The sequence below is a fragment of the Elephas maximus genome, chromosome 11 (genome assembly GCF_024166365.1).
Source record: "Elephas maximus indicus isolate mEleMax1 chromosome 11, mEleMax1 primary haplotype, whole genome shotgun sequence".
In the NCBI taxonomy this organism is placed as follows: domain Eukaryota; kingdom Metazoa; phylum Chordata; class Mammalia; order Proboscidea; family Elephantidae; genus Elephas; species Elephas maximus.
This window is the reverse complement of record NC_064829.1, coordinates 66871653-66893696: the sequence shown is the minus strand read 5'-3', so window position 1 is coordinate 66893696 and position 22044 is coordinate 66871653. Positions and strand designations below refer to the sequence as shown.

The 22044-nt window shown below is 40.8% G+C and overlaps 1 protein-coding gene across 9 annotated transcripts in view; it reads right to left on the bottom strand.

Annotated features, from left to right (window-relative positions):
• NEDD4L (NEDD4 like E3 ubiquitin protein ligase) overlaps positions 1 to 22044 on the bottom strand; it is a 377526-nt gene that overhangs the window by 147206 nt on the left and 208276 nt on the right. For 5 of the 9 annotated variants that reach the window (XM_049901832.1, XM_049901830.1, XM_049901833.1 and 2 more), the window contains 3 exons: positions 11344 to 11425; positions 8756 to 8794; positions 5351 to 5404 (listed from right to left, as the gene is read on the bottom strand). In XM_049901832.1, the coding sequence (XP_049757789.1) occupies positions 5351 to 5404; positions 8756 to 8794; positions 11344 to 11425 (175 nt within the window). Of the gene's footprint in view, positions 1 to 681; positions 5329 to 5350; positions 5405 to 8755; positions 8795 to 11343; positions 11426 to 22044 lie in introns of those variants that run through there. The other 4 variants (XM_049901826.1, XM_049901828.1, XM_049901827.1 and 1 more) reach the window with 3 other exon arrangements.

The following is a 22044-nucleotide window of genomic DNA, read 5'->3' as shown; positions in this document are numbered from 1 at the left end:
CCTATCACAGTTTCCCCCAGCCTTGGTCCATAAGTCAATTGCCTTCAAAAACATATTCTTATCGTCCACCAAGTACGACTACTCTTCCTCGGTATGACTTAATGAGACAAAAAACAAAGAAAGTAAATTGTGTAAGAAGGACTGACCCCTAAAGCAAAGAGCCATTAGGAAGAATCAGTCAAACCTGACATACACTTATTTTAATTACTAAGAGACTACACTCAAGAGTTTCTCTATATTCTGTAGTCTTTATGATAACTGAATACTTTTAAAGCTGAATGTTGTCACAGGCGATCTTTGCAAGCAGCTTTTTAAATGTATTTCCAATATCAACAGGTTGGGGCACTGGCTTATTTTTTGGCAGATCAATTTAAAGTAATTAACATTTAAAATTCTTTATTCAGAAGGAATTTTTAAAAAGACAGAGCTCTTGACTTTGAAGACCTAAAGCAAAGATATATTCTGAAATGCTAACTAGTTTCATGGACCTCTACCAAAGACTGGATCACAAATCACCATCATCCCGAATGGCAGCCAAAAGTTAAGTTACACTGGCCCGAAGCAGGGAAACTCCCCAAACAGAGGATGAAGTTTATTTTGCTTGCACTGCAGAATAAGCTCTCGGGGTCTGAGTCAGTGCCTTCCGAATGCCTTCCACATGTAAACACACAGCTAACTTACCGGGGTGCTTGCTACTGTTAAGCCAGGGCTTTTGGAATTGTTCTCCTCAGGATTTTGGTGAGTTTCTTCTGGCCCCCGAGTTACAAGAATTCGGAAATGTTGTTGCCCTGCATTTTGATCTTGACTGATCTTAAACGTACACCCTTGACCCTGCGGAGTCCTTTCTACGGAATTAGCCCTGTGGATCTCAGGACCCATCCTGCTGCAGCGAGGCCCCTCCGAATGTCCCTGGTCTTCCGTGGGGCTCACTCGCTCAGTTCTAGGCTGGGTGGGATACGAGGTACTCCTCTCCAGCCGAATACGGGGATACCTCACCAACCTATCACCCTTTGTGCCAGTGAAACCAAAGTTGTAGTCACCACCCAGGCCCAGAGTGCCTTGTTGGGGCTGCTGCAACTGGAAGACAAAGCACCGCTTCCCAGAGCTACCAGAAGCATCCGGAACATGTTGTAGAGACCAGCGCCTGGGCTCGGGTGTGGAAGGGCCATTCTGTCCCTCAGACCCAAAAGGCATCAGCCTCACCTGGCGCATGTCCACACTGGAAGCCCGGTGCTGGATCCTGACCCCGCTTATGTTCAGCCCGGGAGGAGTTTCATGGTCGTCCACTCCCTGGGCAGCTGAGGGCTCAGCGTCCTCTTGGGACTCTGGAGGAGCAGTACAGAACACTCGGTGGCCGCAAGAACTGGTCCCGTTGACCTGTTGTCCCAAATCCCTTGGTACCCTTGGAGGAGAACTCTCCGGGGTCTCTCTTTCTGAGGTTTCCTGGGAGCTGCTCTGGGATGAAGACCTTCTCACGGGGACAATAAAGTCCTCCCGGAGGTCCGAAAACACACAGGGCTGCCCGTCACCAAGGGAGTCCGGTGGAGGGCACTCGTCGGCATGGCCGTTCACGGCTTTGCGCTGGAGAGAGATCTGCACGGACGAGCTCCTGGTTGGACGGGCATCGATGTTGTTCAGGAGCTGAGGGATGAACATGGACGTGCTGCGCTTGAGCGAACCCACGCCTTCCTGCAGGCTGCCGCCGCCATACTCCCCTCCACCATTTTGAGCGAAGGGGTGAGGGCCGCTCCTCCGGGGCAGCGTGTGGAATGCCATGAAAAAGTCGTCTTCTCGCTCCCGGTCGAGGATCTCGGATTCGGGGGCTGTGTTGCTCCGACCAGAGCCAAAATGAAACCGAAGCCGATGGGCCATGGTGAAGAGGGGGGCAGGGAGGGAGGGGAGGAGCGGCAACAGCAGTCCCGGCACTGCCAGAAGTCAAAAACCAAAGACATCAACTCCAAGAAAAAGTGTCCCATCTGCCAAACCGTTAGCACTGCGGCACCAAGAGCGACAGATAGCAGAAATAACCCAAGTGGCAAGCAGCATTCCAGGCATGATTGGATAAGAGCAAAAAGCTCACGTCCACACTGTGACAGAGGGTAGGATGGCTATAACCACATGACTGTGCGCTCCCCCTCCAATGCCAGCTTGTGGACTTAGCAGAGCTTTCCCCTCCTTCTCGCTCTCATGTTTTGTTTTTTTTTTTTTAAAACAGCAAGAGCTTGAAATGGCACCTTCTCAGCTGCTGCTTTTCCATCAGACAGGAGTGGCCCCAGCAGGGAGCTCTCACAGCTGACCAGGGCAGCAAACACACTCTGAGCCATGCTGTTATAAATCTCAACCACATCACACTCACAGGCCGTCTGTTTCTCAACTAAGCAGAGTGCTGACACTCTCTCTCGAACACATGTGAGGGACTTAAACACACCAGTACACACAGTTGTTCCTACCTCCCGCCACCTTGCCCACCGCACCAGGGACTGACAAGTAAAATGCCTTGGCTGCAGGACAACCCTTTCGCAGCATCGGATGTTATGTTTCTCTGTTATTTATGACATCACCACACTATCACTATGGAATGCAAACTAATAAAACGTACTATAAATATGATTACACACCCTTCAGAATTACTGTCCCTTGAATGCTAAAATAATTAGACCATGATCTACAAGGAACAAAATAGGCAAGTGGGGGAGGACAGCGGTACAACTTACAACACGGTCAAGTTAACATTCTGTCCCCTGCCAGTACTTGGACATTTTTCATTTGAAAGGTGTGTGTGTGTGTGTGTGTGTGTGTAGTTGTCTCACACATAATGAGGTTGTCAGACACAGACATACTTGAGAAAAAGAACCCAGCTGGAGAAAACACTCACCCCTATATATGCCAGGTAGGAGAAAAACCAACGACGCCAAAAAAACGAAAACTGAAGCAAGCTGTGCATGTGTTCTTTATAGGAATTTAACTTAAATCCCATACACAAGAACTGCTGCCTGGGGCTGACGTTTCCCAGTAAGAAGTTAGCCATATTGTCACAGTGAAGATACAAATGTAGGTGGAAACTTACTCTGTCTGCAAAGGACCAAAACGGACTTAAATAAAAGCAAAAGTGCATGTTCAAAAAACCGCCACCAACTTTGAAGTTCACTTGGCAATGTGCTCTACGTTTTAAACTTGCTATTCTCCAGGATCCAGAAACACCAGCTATTTAACAAAGAGGTTTATTGAGGAGGGGGGAAGATGGGGGGGGGATTCCAAGTGGCAAAGAGTGACAAAAAGTTTATTTTAAAATCTGCGAAGCATAGCTTTGTCAACAGTTCTGAAGTCGAGGGTGTGGAGGATTAGCCCTGTGTTTATATACACCGAAACCTGTTTTCTAAAGGCATGTGTTTTCAATGCCAAAAATGACCATGATGAGAGACGTGGAAGCTAGTTTGTTTAATGCTAAAACTGCCAAGCACCAGTACAGTCACAGATTGTCTTAACTGGATTAACAGGTAACAAAGAAAAAAGAAAACACCAGCATTCGATGTATAGCAACAACAATGCAGGATGGCTCAGGGCAAAGCTAGATACCGATATAAAACACGGTTTTTTCAGATAAAGCTTGGATCCATGCAGGATTTTGTAAAGCTTTGCCCTACTAAGCTTGAAAGTACAGTCTGGATTCACGGCAAGGTAATCTCAACAAGTCATTATTTAGATAACAGAAATGGGAAGACTCATCTTTTGTTGTTGTTGTTTGTTACAGGGAATTTCTCAAGAGGAGAAAATGAATGAATTATTAAAACATCTGACATGAGGCAATTTTCCTCCAGATTTGACCCTTAATTCATTGTGAAGAAGTGTTATTATACTCAATAAATCAAAGAGTAAGAATGAGTCTATGGGTCCCATCTGTGTCTCCAGGGATGTTTTGTTACTCTACTGAACGCTGTCCAACGGGTGAGAGATGAGCGCTAGAAACGAAACCCTCGGCAGAATCTCTCATTCAGGATAACAAGAAAGCAACTTCATGCACATAGGGAAAAGTGATTTTGTTATGCAGGACTATTAAATATCACCCAAGGAACAAAATGTGGAATTCAATGCAAAGCCACCAAGAATCCATATATTTTAACAGAAAAGATATCAGAACGGCAAGGCAGAATCTGCTGGCTTTCTAATATGGAGAAGAATATTAAGCGTATAAGATGGAAGACACTGCCAAGTATTAAAATAAGGGTGAAAGATCTGGCTATGCACCACCACTGGGCTGAGAAATAGGAAACTGGCAAGGCTGGACCCCCGAGCTCCCACTGACTGCTGTGTTTAAATTCTGTAAAGGCTTTAGACAGACGTCTGTTCTCACATCTGCAAGGGCAGGGAGCAAAGCGAATTGTTTTCTAAGGCTCCTGCAGATTGAATAACTTATTAAACTAAAGCTATTCAAAAACTGGACGTTTCAGTTGAATGCTACTGAAAGGAGGGGCCATAAGAACATTCCTTTAACCAGCCAACGTGGATAAGTTTCAGGGAAGGTAAATTTGACTATAACTGACTGAACTGAGTTATAATGCTACTTCAGAGAGTAACTTAAAGGCTTACAAGTAACATGATAATGTTCATTTTCATAATCAAAACACCTGGCTCATGGGTACTTGATAGTATACATTCTAGTTAATGAAGAAAACAATGCCTTAAGCCAGATTTGCTTCTGAAATTTCATTTCTAAATGGAAATGTTAATTATATCATTTGGATATCATTTATATAGACACACACACATATACTTACACACACACATACCCAGTCAGTGAGGGAGTTAGTTTATACCAGCCACATGCCTCAGGCGTATCAGTGAGTCTTTAAAGGTACTTTCTAATAACCTCCCTTGAGAAAGTACCACTTTTTAAAATACAGCTTAATCTTACCTGCTAAATATTAGATTTTTGTTTCCCCAAAGAGAATCACCATAGATTCTCTATTGAGTGGGATATAGCATTATAGTCTGGCTTATATTTTAAAACCTACGATGTTTGTTTACTTGTGCTGATGGCTTCTGTACAGATTTGCCTATCGTTCTGTATTTCCAACATCAGAGCATAACCACATGGCCTAATACTATCACTGGTGACTGTCACTAATATTTATTGAAGTACACACACATACACACAGCTAAGCTTTCTGTCCTAGCAACACAAAAATATCTGTTAGAATTATGAACTTTACATTAATAGTGGGACAAAAGTAATCTTGTTTTGGGGCAGCACGGCCAGAAGTAAAGAGTTATAGAGATGTTCTAAAAATTCAGTTTTTTTTTTTTTTTTTTTTAAAAATGAAGTTATGTTCAAAAATAGGGATCCACTTACCAATCTGTTTTCGTCAAATACTTCAAAAAGGAGTCTGTGATTAGATGGATTTACCTATAAAGGACATAGATAGTATTTAGAAATGAATACAAATCATTCAAACGATGAAATAAGGGACAGAAAAAATAGAACATTGTTTTATAATGCATCCAACTCAATTGTCTAATATATAAACAATTAACCTACTCTTCTGGAAATCCTATCGTTACTACATCAAATTTTCCATTATTCATTTCTATATTATTTCTACCCAAAAAAAAAAAAAAATTTTTTTTTTTTAATACTTAAGCATATCAGAAGAAAAGGTTCTTAGGTGCTTTTCTGACTTTAGAAAGAGTTCCTAAATCTCCTCTTTGAAATGCACCCACACACCCCCAGAACAAAGCCACATCCTCACAAAGGTCTGTTGTTGTTAGGTACTGTCGAGTTGGTTTTCGACTCATAGCAATGCCATGTGACAGAGCAGAGCTGCCCAGAGTTTTCCAGACTGTAACCTTTATGGAAGCAGATCACTAGGTCTTTCTTCCATGGAGCAGCTAGGTGGGTTCGAACTGCCAACCTTTTGGTTAGCAGCTGAGTGCTTAACCATTCTACAACCAGGGTTCCTTCACAAAGGTCTATGCCTGAGAAACTCTCTTAGGTCTAACAACACTAATGAAAAGAGTGATAATGAAAATAATAGTAGTAGCAGTAGCAACTAAAAAAAAAAAAAAAAAAATGTGTTCTTATTAGGCACCATCACTTTGTTAAATATTAAACATCCATTATCTCATGTAATTCTCACAGCAATCCTATGATGTATGATATTAGCCCAGTTCTACAAAAGATGAACTGAGACCAGGAGAGTGTAATAACTTAGTCAAGATCCCACAGCTCATCGGCAGAGCAATCAGGACCTGGACAAGGTGTGGTCTGCTTGTCTTCAGAGAGGCCACACTTTGATCCATTAGAGAGATGAAGACATAAAAGATGTTCCCACTTTGAGCATCAAGCATCCTAGGGCCAATGTCAGAGCTACTGGGCTTTCCATGTCTTTTGCTTTTTCCTTTCGCTTTATTAAAAGTTCAGCAAAATGGCCCTTATCATCATTCAGACTGAAGTACTGCTTAGTAAACACCAACCATGTGTGAGATATAGTGCTCTATTTATATTATCCTGAGTAAACCCTAGAAGGAGTCCCTGGGTGGTACAAACGGAGGGGTTGGAAGTTGGAGTCCACCCAGAGGCACCTCAAAAGAAAGGCCTGGAGATCTACTCCTGAAACAATAAGCCACTGAAAACCCTATGAAGCACCGTTCTACTCTGACATACATGAGGTTGCTATGATTCGGGGTCAACTTGAGGACAACTGGTAAATTCTAGAAACAAATCTATCTCACCTATGTGAGAAAGATAAGGAAGCCAGAGAGAATGAGAGTCCTCAGGTGGTTTTCTTGGGGTCACAAAGGTTGTAAATGGTACAGTCAAAGATGTAACTGAGGTCTACCTAGGTACCAGTTCTTCTGGTGAGTGCTTCACAGTGGGCAATACAACAAAACTGAATTTGGCAGCCAAAACGCAGAGAGCGTGACTTTTGCTTCTGGTCCCTTGGTCTGCCCTTAGCCTAGTGACAGAGTAAGCAGATGGATGAACTGCTTAGTGTCTATTTATAAGCTCTGTGAAGAGTTGTGCTGCTGCCCAGTGCATCCTCAGGCCATGGCAGGATCTGGCACATAGTATGCACTCAGTAAAACTTAAAGCACAATAGAAAAAAAAAAAAAAGCATCCTATCACTTAATTAGAATTATCTTTTCTCTAATGAAATCCGAAGCATCTGTACGTTTGTGTTAATGTCTGGAGATGGGGGTGTTACTCATTACAGTAATATTAATAAACCCCCCCAAAATTTATGAAATGAGTTAAGAAAAAAAGACCTTCAAAAAGAGTCAACAAAAATATAATCTCAGTCTATGCAAACTTTCACCAAAAACTCAATAAAATAATATTAAAAAAAACTCTAAGTATGTTTACATCCCAGAATAGTCGAAAAGATTTTTGGATGCACTAAAATTTACATAATAGTGGCCAAAGTGTTAAACTGAAAAGAGTCTTAAGTAATTTGGAGTTTTACAATTAGAAAGTGACATTTGAGAGTTAACTAAGGGCCAATAACATCTGTCTGCCCCCTTAGCTTTTTAGACCTTTACAAACATTTAAAATGCATTGAGTAGAGGCTATACAGAATCTCACCAAGTATTAAAATAGCAGTGCCATATTTCAGCTCTGAACATAATAGAAAGCAGATGTTGTGTACAGTAATCCATGTTTGGAGCACATACAATTCAACTGTGATTGGAAGGAAGAAATTGGGACTAATATCAATGGCAGTTGAATGGCATTGGTCTTGGCAACTCTGCACTGGTCAGAAGGTCTTATGTGGAGCATTTCTGGAGGTAAAGCATTTTAGCTGTCAAACTGAAATATCTTTACATTTGAAGGAAAAATAAATCATTTTTTTAATCAAATAGCTAAGCAGTTTAGTATTTCCAAAATTTCCGCACCAAAAAAAAAAAAAAAAAAACCAACGACCACAAAAATTCACTAAGCAGAAATTTCATAGGTAATTCACAGCATTCAGTATTTCTACATACAGCTGTTCTAGACATTAAATATAAAAGCTTGAGGAAATGTTACCTAATTCAGTGACATTTAAACTCAAGTAATTTTATACTACAAACATACGTACACACTAAGTATGTCAATTATAAAAATTTTCTTTGTTTACTGCAACATTAATTGGTGATTTTTACAGTTCTTTTTAATCACGCTGGCTCTATTATTTTATTCTATGTCTAAAAAGATCCATACCCCATGTCTCCTAGAAATAATTAAGCTATTGTTTTAATTATGTTTTATCCTATTTTTAAAAGCTTGAGTTGAAGAGATTAATCATGGTAGGTTTTAGATAACTTTCTTTTTACTTCCTAAAAATATCCCCAAATGAAACAAGTCTAGATTTTGTGACCACTTTACTCATAGTCTAAGGAGCCCTGGTGGTACAGTGGTTAAGCACTCAGTAGCTTACTGAAAGGTCAGTGGATCGAATCCACCAGCTGCTCTGTAGGAGAAAGATGTGGCAGTCTGCTTCCTTAAAGATTTAAAGCCTTGGAAACCCTTGGGACAGTTCTAATCTGTCCTGTAGGGTCACTATGAGTTGGAATCAACTCGATGGCAATGGGTTTGGTTTTTGGTTTACTCATAGTCTTTCAAAATATGGGACACACTAGAATGTTACCTAACCATTTCTCTTATTAAAAGAATTTTTCGGTAAACATTTTCAACAGCTTTCCTTCAATATAAATTGATCATAATAATATATCAATCTAGCTATCAATAACAAATAACATACATATATAAAATACTTACTCTAAAATAAAATTCTTCATTCCATTTGGGGTTCAGCGTCTGGAAGAGAAATTATCTTAAAATAACCCTTTAAAGCTTTACAACATTAATAGTCAGTAGTCTGCATATTTGCTTAAACATTTTTCTTCATAAAATAAATAGCTAGGAGATTTCTGAAATGACCATCAAAGAAACATTTGGTCGATTATTTGAGACTGTTCTATAAACAAAACTAGATGGGGAGGGGATGTATTTATAAAACAAATGATTCCTAAATTAGATATGAAATCATAAATGACATGCATCACCAGAAGGAAAAACATCAGGAACCTACAAAGGACCATCATGAAAATATAAAAACATCCTTCAAAAAATTAACCCTGATACAGTTATTCTATCAAGACGGAAATGAACTTTGTGGGCTTCCCCCTAACTTGCTACAAATCTGTTCTGAAAAGCAATAAAGTGGGTAGTGGAAGGATGAACGTGTTCATTATTTAGATAAACATTGACATTGGAAGAACATTTCATGAAGAACAATCCTGATGATCAGATTTTACAAGAAGAAAAAAAAAGGTCAGTAATAAATCTAAACGGAATTTTTTTTCTGATATAACTTGGTTAAAAAATATTTATCTACTTATCCTTCAATCCTTTCTATATATATTCACCCATCCATGTCTGTATCAATCTATTTAAATATGTATCTTCCCAAAATACAGAAAGGGTACTTTCGCCCTCAGCATGGACAAAAGATGGACTGCCAACCATTCTTAAAAATTAAGATTAAGCACCTACTATGAAGGAATACATATATACATGTTTGTGCATTTGTATATGCATAATACTTTTTTAAAATAAGCACACCTCTTAAAAACGATCTATTAGAGACTGAAAAATCCCAACCTCACCAGCAGCTACAGATCTTTTTTGGTCAGAATGATATTTACCTTTATCAACCTATTTCCTTTAACATATCAGTTTAGGGAGAAGTAAAAAAAAAAAAACACAAAGCACCATAAAAATACAAAACATAGAACTCGTATAACACCAATCTGGCATTTAAAAATCAGCATGTTCTCCACCCACCATGCAACACTGAATCCAAATTCTAAATAACGGGGTTGCATACTTGTCCACATGAATGGAGGAGGGGATGGCAACGAGCCGGCTAGAGAGAGGGAGAGAGGAGCCAGGGAACCAGGGAGCAGTACTGCCTGCTGCCTGAGATGCAACAGTCCTGGCGGCCAGCTTCATAGAGATGCGGAAGGACAAAGGTAAATGACAAGCGACAGAAAACAGCAACAGCATGAGACCCCATAATGAATGAAGGACCATCACACGGCCACAAGGAGATGAAGATGAAAATCCACTTACAGCATAGAAATACTAACCAGGAGGCTGGCAGGCGGCTGCCGTTGGCAGAGCAGCCCTGAGTTACAGAGCTACAACCTCGATTGTGAAAAGGGAAGGAGAAAAAGGAACGCCCCTTGGAAGAAAATACACTGCAATCTCCAAAATCGCCAGCTGTGGTTTTCTGTTCCGGTTCAGCGGGCGACCAGGACCCCTGGCTCGCCTTCCCTGCAAGACTGGCTGCCGCCCGCACCACTGATAACTAAATAGATGACAGCACCTAGCATGGGAACAATGGCTCTGTCCTTCACAGGTATCTTCCCCACTAATCAAAACACTGGCTCTGTTTTCAAAACAGATTTTGAATGCCAGCCCCAATGCCAGGTGGGGGACACACTACAATCACTGTTCCTTGCATAAAAAGAACTGGTCATAGATCCAAGGCAACTGATCGACAGCAGAAGAGTTATAATATTTTTAAAGCAACTGTGCTCTCCAGGAAATGTTTACCAGACAGTATCTGACTACCTAACGTCCCTCCCTGCAAAATGAAGTGAACAAAAAATTTTAAAAAGTAGTAAATAGTACAAAAGGACAGGTAAAAATATTTTGATAGAAAACATGCATCTTCTGTAAGGACTCTAAATATGAGATAAACAATTTATACACATACACAGAAGAATGGTAATATATAAACATGGAGCTAGATGATTAAGATATAACTGTAGAGACTAATCTTTAATGAAATCAGGTACATAAAACCTAGAGAAAAGGTATGTACATAAATGTATACTTTTATTATTAATATGTTTTATTTGTTTTCATGTAGCCAAGCAAGTATTTTGCTTCCTTTGGTAATACTTGTCTCAAGCTTAACCATTTCTTTAGTGCCTACCAATTCCCCTTCATTGAAAATTATTTAACTATTTTAAATTTCTTTATGAAAAATAACAGACCAACAAGAAGAAATTCTTCTTTTGTATTATCCACTGCAGAAAGGTCAAATGCTATGTGTAATAAGACTTACTTTGAGAACACAATTTTTACAATCATGTAACTATACCCAGATTAACATTTTGGGTTAATACTACAAAGTTTTGGTCAATAGAGAATGTGTACATTTAACTGGGAGGTTGTTTAAAATGAAAATACTGGCATCTTATAGTAAAAATTCTACAAAGTCAAAATCCATTGTAATTTAATTGGATTAAATGAATTATGACTTAAATCAAGTTTAGTGAAGGGTGGACACTTACCTTTTTAATTGTTTTTGTCTGTACCAAAGCAAGTTCTCTATTCTCATCCGCTACGTACAACGAAAGCTTCACATATGGATCACTGCAAGGGAAAATTTCAGATTTAATAGGGTTATACTTTTCATTTAAAAATCATTAATGAAGAAGAAAGTAGCCAAGCCTAGATGAAAATGCAAATGTCCCAGTTTGTATAATGGGTACTAACTAAGCAATAACATGTTTACCATGCCTACTGAATAATATGGGGCCCTGGTGGCACAGAGGTTAAGCGTTTGGCTATTAATCAAAAGGTCAGCACCTCAAATCCACCAGCCGCTCCTTGGAAATCCTATGGGGCAGTTCTGCTCTGCCCTGTAGGGTCGCTATGAGTTAGAATCGACTCGATGGCAATGGGTTTGGTTTTGGTTTGTTACTAAATAATATACTCTGAGAAAAGTTTCTATCAAACAGTTATTTAAAAAAAAAATCATGAAATCTGCGTTCTAATTTAAATAAACTGCCTAAAAATAATCTCTATAATTAATGGAGTAGGAATTAATCTATCATAGTTTCTTTTTATTCTGAACACAAATTCTGAAAAGATTACAAGATTATTAAAAGGCACGCAAAATCTGTTCAGGTTAGCAAAATTTAGGTAGAAAATTAAGCTTAAGTCTTATTTTGTATTTTGATTTCCACTGTGAAGTTTAAAAAAAAATGTTTTCCTTTTAGTGGAGGTAAAACACTCATTGATCATCTAAACCAACAACTGCCATCTTAGAGATAAAAAACCCAAAAACTAAAGCCCAAAGTTCAAGAGTGATTTGCCCGAAGTTCTAGATTTGAGTAAAATCTAGATCAAATTTCAGATTTCTTGACTCAAATTCCAGAATTCCTTGCACACATCATGCTTCCCTCAATATTTATTTCGTTGGGAAACTGAAAACTCTTAGCAAGAAGGGTACTGAGAGGAATTACTTAATGCAGACTATGCGCTAAGACTAGAAATGCGCTTACACTTTCTAGTATTGCTAACACTAGGATAGCTCAAATTTAGTCAAACTACCACTTTTCAGAATTACGGTCCATAAGAATTTCTTCTGTTTCACACTTGAGATCTTGAAAATCATAGAAAGCGGTCACATGTATTCAATACTCATGAGAGGATCTAATTATAGCTTGACAATTTATATCAATTCATCATTTAACTTTATGCCAATTTGAGAATTAGACTTTGTGGTTCTACCGTGACTTTTAACTCTTTACATTGTAAACTTTCAGGATATTTCTAAAGATCAGAGGGTTTTTATTCGATACCTCAGATAATAAATATATCATGAAATTCTGTAAGGAAAGAGAAAGGCATAAAATTAAAAGTTTCGTAGTGACAGGACTGTACGTAACCCTATAGGGCTAAGTAGAACTACCCTCTATAGGGTTTCCAAGGAGCAGGTGGTGGACTCGAACTGCTGCTCTTTTGGTTAGTAACCAAGCTCTTTTACTCATGAAACACATCTCAATAAAAGCTGCAAAACATCTTAAATGCACACACAACATAATTTGCTCAGTTATACTCCGTTATTAGTAAATACTTCTTGTTTTAACATTCTGGCTTAGAAGAAGAAATGAGTCAATTCCTTGCCTATTATCCATAAATGATAAATCTTCACTATTTTTGAGTCGGAATCGACGCGATGGCGGTGGTGGTTAAAGAACGTCTAAGTAGACGCAGCTAGTTCTCTCCTTAGCTAGATGCCCTCAGCCTCAGAATAAAAATGGATCAAGACTTAGCACCTAACTAGGTCTAAAGACCCCGTAAACACCTTTCTAATCAGGCTACAGATCTGGGAAATGAACTAAAAGTCACTCTAGGTCTGCTGATCTCAGACTTTCATAGTTTAGAATCACCTGGGAGGATGGCTTTTGAAGCACAGTTTTGAGCCCCACCCCAAAGTTTAATTCAGTAGGTCTGGGGTGGGACCCCGTAATTTACATTTCTAACAGGGTCCCAGGTGATGCTGATGCTCTTGCCCCAGAAGCTACACAGAGAACCACTGTTCTTGATGCTTATTTGAATAGTTTTTAGCTACCGAAACGAATTCAACGTTCTATTTCTAGCCACTAAGCTATTGCTAAAAAAAGCTCAAGGCCTGATATCTCTTATCTCAAGAACAGGCTCCCAGTATGCTATGGAGGTGTGTGTGAACACTCGTGCATGTGCACGCACACACACACACACACACACACACATACACTACAGAGAACACCATAAGCTCTGCTGACTGCCATCTCTTGTTTTTATGTCCCTTGGCTGTAGTGATCACTGGTTATTACATAACTGCAATAAAGAGCAAAGCATTCATTTGAATAGAACATCTATGCTCTTCTACTGGTCATTTATTTACCCTGAGTAGTTAACAATAAAGGATACACGTAGTTGCGGGCTGAGGGAGGGGCTCCCCAACCTGAGGCAATACATCTTGCAGCTGTAATGAGGAAGCATGTTTGTGCTCACCTGGGCAGGTACCAGGATGTTTATAGGAAAGACTGACCAAGAAACTTTCTGGAAGAGAATTTCAGTCAGAAGAGAGAACAGAAGGCCAAGGTGCAGGGGGCTGGTTAACAAACTGCACGGTCAAAAGACAGGAGGGTGTCATACAATGGGCTGGTCAAAGGATAGTAGGGTGTCGCACACAGGCTGGTTAAAGGACAGTAGAGTGTCACATATGGGCTGGTTAAAGGATAGCAGGGTGTTGCTCAAAGGGAAGGTGAGCACAAAACACCAGGTACCCCGATTGGTCTGGGAATCCTCTCTTTCTGCTAGTACAGAGGTGCCATTCAAATCAAACATTTCCTGAACATCACCTACATAACACGGACTCTGCTAGGGGCTGACGCTCATGCCAGTGAGCTGGAGGAAAGAGTGGGTACACATTTATAAAAAAATAGATCAACAAACGTCATAATGGATACTTATGAATGGCACTAATTAGCCCCCCTGAGTGAGGATGAAGGCATTTCCCCATCTCAGCTAGGTGAATGCTGGAGCACAAGACTGAGACAGGAGAGCAGAGGCAAGTATCAGAAAAGGAGCAGGAAGATAGCACAGCAGCCTGAACAATGACCTAGGGCAGAACTTCAATACCACCTCCACTGCTAGCACCACCACCATCACCACCTCCACCACAAGGAACCAGGCCAGAACATCAATACCACCTCCACTGCTAGCACCACCACCATCACCATCACTACCACCTCCACCACAAGGAGCCAGGCCAGAACATCAATACCACCTCCACTGCTAGCACCTCCACCACCACCATCACTACCACCTCCACCACAAGGAACCAGGCCAGAACATCAATACCACCTCCACTGCTAGCACCACCACCATCACCATCACTACCACCTCCACCACAAGGAACCAGGCCAGAACATCAATACCACCTCCACTGCTAGCACCGCCAACATCACCATAATGACCCCAGGCAACTATCATGATGCATCCTATCTACACCTAGCACTGTGCTAGACACGGCAGTATCTCATTGGATCCTCACCACAACCTTACGAAGGTGACACATTTTTAGGATGAGAAAATGGAGACGCAGAGAAATTACACCACTTGCTCAAGGTTAAATAGAAGATGGGGAGTGGGAGGGGTGCAGTGGTAAAATTCTTGCCTTCCATGCAGAAGACCTGAGTTTGATTCCTGGCTGATACACCTCATACGCAGCCACCACCAGTCTGTTAGTGGGGGCATGTGTGTTATTACAATGCTGAACTGGTTTCAGCAGAGCTTCCAGACCGTGAAGCACTAGAAAGAAGGCCAGATGGTTTACTTTGGAAAATCAGCCAATGAAAACTCTATGGATCACAATGGTCCAATCTGCAACCATTCATGGGATGGAGCAGGACTGGGTAGAGCTTTTGTTCCATTGTACATGGCGTAGCTGATGGTCTTCATTTCTGAACATGATATTTGCTCTGTAGAAGTGGTTAATGGAAGAATGCAGTTCCAAGAGGGCTTTTTAGGCTGAATCCACATGCTGATAAAGACAGCAGCTCTAGGAGAACTCCCTGCCCTTTGAAGCACTCAGACTCTCATCACATTCCATACTTTTGCTACAAAAGGTCAGCTGAGTCTTGGGTTGAAAGCATCTCTCCTTTCTCCTTCCATATCAGTAGCTCTGTCTTGTTAAATATAACCTAATATTCTACCTTGAATTATGGTTAGTGAGATACATGACTTACCTCCCCTACCAGGCTACCACAAGTTTAGAAAAAACACACACAAAACTTATCAGCAGTTACTCACATGAGGAGTGGAACACAGCATATGAGTAAAGAGACTTCTGCTTTTCATGTTACTCTCTTCCGCACTGCTAGAATGTGTATGGTATGTACATATTTTGTATCTTTGAATACACATTACTTTTATAATAATAGTAATAAAAAAGAACAAAAAAGGCTGGGCCCAGAGAGGAGGAGGCAGAAGACCACGTAGACCTCCTTCGCTGATACTCCTCCATTTGATGCCCTTGATCACTTCTACTGGCGGCTCAAATCTCAGCTTTTACCAACTATGCGCATGGCAGTCACCTAACCCCTCTCAGCCGCAGACTGTCCACCAACAAAATGGGGGCGACAATTCCTACCTCAGAGGGTTTCAGTACCAAAAAACCAAACACATTGCCGTCACATCAATTCCAGCTCATAGGAACCCTACAGGACACCAGTAGAACTGCTCCATAGGGTTTCCAAGGAGCAGCTGGTGAATTCGAACTGCCGACCTTTTAGTTAGCAGCCATAGCTCTTAACCACTACACCAGCAGCATATATCAATATTAGTACCTAGCACAGGAAAAACGTCCATAAATGGTAGCCATATAACTGTTATTCTGTTCTTTTCTCTTGCAAGAGTTTTGAAGTTCTCTGTTGCTCCTTCGGACTCCCTACTTCCGCTGAAGTTGCGCAGTTGATTTGACACTGATTACCTCATAGTACACACTGGGTGCCAGCCAACCACTGCGCACTAAGTATCCCTTCTTTATTCAAACAGTGTGGAAGCCCCCATGGGATCTGGTAGGAGATGATCAAAATGGGAATTCCATTTACAATAAAGCCTGCCAGAATTCACTCTTGGCAACTAGTTACTAACTCAGAGCTGGTATTCAAGACTAACATTAATATTACTCTCTTAGAAGCTCAAAGTTTTGTGGGAAGATGTGCATTATAAGAGAAATCCTAGTCTGCAAACCTTTTGGTTTCTCTGCAAGGTGAAGCTGTTTAGGCAGCACGTTCCTCCTTTATGTCTCTCCAAGGAGACAACAAAGTGGTGTGAGGATTCACAACACACCCAACATTTTGAGGGCCTACTGTATGCCAGGCACTGGACATAAAAGACACAATCTCTGCCCCAGGCAAGTGAGGCACAGACAGAGTGACGCTTGTGACCGTATGCCAAGGGCCCAGGAATACAATGCTTCCCAGCGGCAGTTCCTGACCTCCTGTCACCAGACTAAATCAGTGGTTCCCATCCAGACCTGATGGACCAGATGCTCCAGGGTTGGGACCTAGGAATCTGCATTTATAAAAAGCATCCCAGGTGGCTGCTATGCACTGGTCCATGTGGGCACCACTGCCAGAGAGGAGTCTGTGAGGGTTCGTGTGGGGCCATGTAGAGGGCCAAAGAGCAGGTGAGGGTTTTCCAGGCAGAGGGAAGAGCACAGGCAAAGATCTAGCGATAGGCAGGAGTTTTGAACACAAAAAGGTCTGGTCTGGCTACAGTCTGGAGAGCCTGGGGAGAAAAGGTAGCTGGAGAAGAAGCATGGGGTCAAACCCCAAGAAGCCTTGCATACAACTAATAACCCGCTAAGCACAAATTCTGGCTCCTCAGATTGTAGCTTTGAACAACTCAGCCTCTCTGTGCCTCAGCTGCACCATCTGTGTAATGGAGGTAATAGCAGTACTTCCCTCATAAGGAAGCTGTTGGGAAGATTAAAATCACAATACAGCCTGACTTATAATAAGTTGTCAACAGCCATCATCGTCATCATCACAGGGCTGTTTAAATAGAGAAGACTTATGACCATCAGAAAGTCCTTCTTAAGGGGACAGGAAAGCTGGTAATAGGGAACCCAAGGTTGAGAGAGGAGAGTGTTGACATGTCATGGGGTTGTTAACCAGTGTCATAAAACAATATGTGTACTAACTGTCGTAAACCTCCATTTAAAGTACAATTAAAAAAAAAAAAAAAAAGGAAAGGTCCTTCATTACAAGGAGATAAAACAGGAAGCAGGGAGACCAGCTGGAAGGGTGCTGTATCAAAGAATGAAAAGGTCTAAACACAAAGGTGGAGAGGATAGGAGAAGAAGAAAAAAAAAAAGATTGGGAGTTTATCGGAAGATAGACTTAAAAGAAGTGGATGACCCACTGGACATGGTAGGAAGTAAGAGCACAAGGGCAGCGTGCACCCACTGAGAAAGCAGGCTGTGCCATTCTGCAGGAAGGCCGGGAGCTCCACAGCACAGCTTATGACCCTGCCTGCGGTGGTGCAAACGTTAACATGCTTGGCTGCTAACCAAAAGGCTGGAGGTTGGGGTCCACCCAGAGGCATCTCGAAGGAAAAGGCTTAGCAGTCTACTTTCAAAAAAATCAGCCCTTGAAAACCCTAAGGAACACGGTTTTGCTCTGACACACATGGGGTCGCTATGAGTCAGAGTCGACTCAGGGGTAACTGGTTTTGGTTTACAACCATGATCCTTTTACAGAGTTCTTCTTGACCACTAGTGTCACCACACAAAGGACCCTGGATTCTCTTGTTCCAAGAATAATAATACAGTTGTATGAAAGTCTGCAAGGGCCAATCAAATCCTGATGCTCTGAGCTGTCTGTCATTACAGAATCTACTTATTTAGTGTTAATTCAACTAGAAGTTTGAAAGTTAGATTGACCTTCAAAATGCATATGCCTAAGTTGGGCAAACCACAAAATGCACCTGAAGGATCCATGTTTTTCACTGAGTATGAAAAGTCCAGAAGAAAAACTCCTGGGAGATTCAAGCTGTTGACTCACAAACAAGACATCTCATCTGCATCCAAAATGTTACTTTTGTGGGAAAAAATTGAAGGGTGACCTCACCTTATCTTGGACATATTAGACACCCAAGGAGCTCTGCATTAAATTCATGGCTGGAAGACGGTGCCTGTTAACTGGAATGAAATCAGAACCTTCTAAGATTCTTCAGCGCTCTAATAGATGCCAAGATATTCAGCAAAAATCCACAAATTCCTGCTCTCCTGAGAAGGCACCAAGAAATCTTGGTCAAAAATCCATTCTGATTTTGCAAAACTTCTGAGAGAAGAACTTCTTAACTGCTGTCTCATTCTCAACACGAAACCCAGCGCTGGAAATTCTGTTTCCCTTTTCTGGAACTCTGCCCCAGTTCTAATAGAGAGGCTGTAGCAGATCTCCAAGTCTACGCTGATCTCGACTGGGCTCAAAGAATTCAGTGATGGAAATCTTGGAGTTCTCTATCACCCTTCATCAATTTAAGCAAAAAGATGTACAAATGAGGCCATTTCTCAGGGAGAGTTAACAGTAAGACTTGCAGAGTTTATTCACTGCTCAACCTACAGGGACCAACAGACCAGGGACAATTTGTCCTGGCATGGCATTAATGGGTTGATGCTTGACCATCTCCATCAGACTCTCTGAACTGTATTATGACCAACAAGAATACGTAAAGGCTAGTCTTGTTACACCTATTATTTACTCATTTTTATCAGTCTAAGTAGTCTGTACTGAGATCCACATATTTTAAAGAGGACAGGGCAGAGCGGGAGAGGGGGAGGGGCATTGCCTTCACTGAGCAAGATGGATTATGTTCAGGCTTGGCATGGCACCGCCTTGTCAACCAGCTATAAAAGGTGTTTTTCCAGGATACTTTGGTATCAGGGAGACCAATCAGAAATTTTTAATCCTGCCTCCCAAAGACACCTCACTATCATAAACTGAAGGAAGCAATACTTCTTTTCTATATAATAAAGTTGCTCAATATGGTACTGCGACAGCCTGTAAAAGGACTATACCATTGTTTGATGGGATTCTCTGGGTTAGGTAAATAAATAAATTTGATCGGCAGTTCAAAACCATCAGCCGCTCCTTGGAGACTCTATGGGGGCAGTTCCACTCTGTCCTATAGGGTCGTTATGAGTTGGAATTGACTCGATGGCAATGGGTTTTGTTTGTTTATATGATGCTATGTAATGTGCAAAGAATTAAATGTATGTAGCATATTACGTAGTGCCATAGATCAAATTTATTTTGACTACCTGGTGTATCCGACATAGCAATTTAGCTAATTCAGAAAAGTTTTCATTAAAAAAAAAAAAAAACTGTCTTGTTGAAGGTTCCTTCATTCTTTTTCACTTTTACGATTACAGTGTTACAAAAACTCAGACAGCCCCAGTAAATAACACAAAATGTTTATAAAACAAGGAAAAAAAAACAAAAACCCCAGAAGGTATGAGAAGAAATACATACAATAATATTAAAATTGATTTTTTTTATCTAACAAATTGTCAAAGATGCAAAAACACCAACCCTTTCTAAAGAAAAACAGATATTGTAATAAACCAGAAAGATAAATTATTACAAGTTTTCTGGGAAGCAACATGGCAGTGGGTATCAAGAGCATTCAAAAAGTTGATGCCCTTTCATTCAACCCATCTATTTCTAAGGATTAATCCCAAAGAAATCATCATGGAAGCAGGCAAACATTTATTTGTAACAGATACTTATTACAGCATCTTAAATAATGAGAAAAAATTAGGAGCAACCTAAAAAATTAGAAGCAATCCAATAGGGAAATAGTTAAATAAATTATGGTATAATTATGTGCGAGTATATTATAAAAACATTAAAATTATGCTTTCAAAGAATATTTAAAGATGGGAGAAAACAGTCACGGTGTACCATGAAGAATAAGCAGAATACAAAAATGTGACTAAAAACAGAGCAAGAGTAATTGTGAAAAACACAGCACAAATGTTAACAGTGGTTCTCTGTAGATGATAACTTTATGAATTATGTTTTTTTTTCTGAATTTTCTACTGTAACCAAGTCTTGCTTTTATGAGTACAAAAAAGTGATGACAAAACCAACAATATTTATGCATATGCTTCATGAGGCACTGAACCCTATAATTTCACGTCCAGTCTATACCTCAATAACAAACCCCAACGGCTTCAAATGTGTTCTCTACCCAAAAAATTGCCTTAAATGGACAACTGCTCAAGTTTTTTGAAAGATCATGCACCCATGTTCCAGACCTCAAGATTTCTGAAGGGCATGAAGTACACTTTGAAATGTATCCCTCATCATTACTGTTAACAGGCCACTTACTTTGAAATAAGTATGGTCTTTCAACAAATACATGAAAGCAATGCGTCAGTTTACAGCCAAATGCATTCTTAAGTGCGTGCTAAGCAGGTAAAACAAAACAAAAACAAGATTAAAATGTCATGGTGTAGTCATGTTCTGTGAAGCTGCTGAAAAAAATACCCATTTAAATACTTCAAAGTTATGATTTTATTGTTTGCAGCAACTAGTGGTTTACTTCTATCCCAAAATCTTCCTAATCACTCAAATCTTGAAATCTCTAGTCAGGACTGACTCCTCCCTGCCCTTGCCATTTACAACCAGTCGCCTGGGGGTAGTAAACGTGGGTCACAGTAGAAGCCAGGGGGTAACTGTGTGTGCATGTGTCTGTAGAATGAATAAACACATCTCTAGCATATATGGCTCTGTATTAAATCTATATAGTATGTTGTGGCCCAAGGAGGCCTGGTGGTGCAACAGTTAAGCACTCAGCCACTAACCCAAAGGTGTGCAGCACTGGGTGAGAAAAGACCTGGCGATCTGCTCCTATAAAGGCTGTTACTGTTGCTGTTGTGTGCTGAGTTGATTCCAACTCACGATGACCTTATAGGGCACAGTAGAACTGCCCCACAGGGTTTCCTAGGCTGTAGTCTCTAAAGGGAATATATCACCAGGTCTTTTCACAGCCTAGGAAACCCTATGGGGCAATTCTACTCTGTCCTATGAGGTCGCTAGGAATGAGAATTGACTCAGCACACCACAACATCATGTTGTGGCCTATGAAAATAGTCAAGCAAAAAATGTCTCTAAAAAAAAAGTCTGTCCAAAACCAATGTTCTCTTACGTTCTGGTAGTATAAATACTCAGTGGCTGTCACTAAAAGGAAAGATTTCACCAATAAATTACAGAAAAATCCATCTAGCTATCAAAGAAAGTGATAGTCTTACCTTTATCTCCAGCATATTCTACTAGGTACTTTCCCCATATGTGTGCAACTAGCAGAAGTTAAACATCTCTTTCATTTGTGACCCTACAGGATAGAGCAGAACTGCCCCAAAGAGCTTCCAAGGAGCACTTGGTGGATTCGAACTGCTGACCTTTCGATTAGCAGCCGTAGCTCTTAACCACTATGCCACCAGGGTTTCCATTAATGCTTCAGTAGAGCCAAAAGAGATAGCAACTCAGAAGGCAATAAGGGAAGGGGGAAACAAAAACTGCCCCCTTTCAGAAACTGGATGGCAAATGATTCAATTCCTCAAATAGCCCCTGATCTTCCACCATGTGCAAAGACTGTGTGGGAGGGGACACTAAATGGGAGGGGAGGAGAGTTAAGGTAAA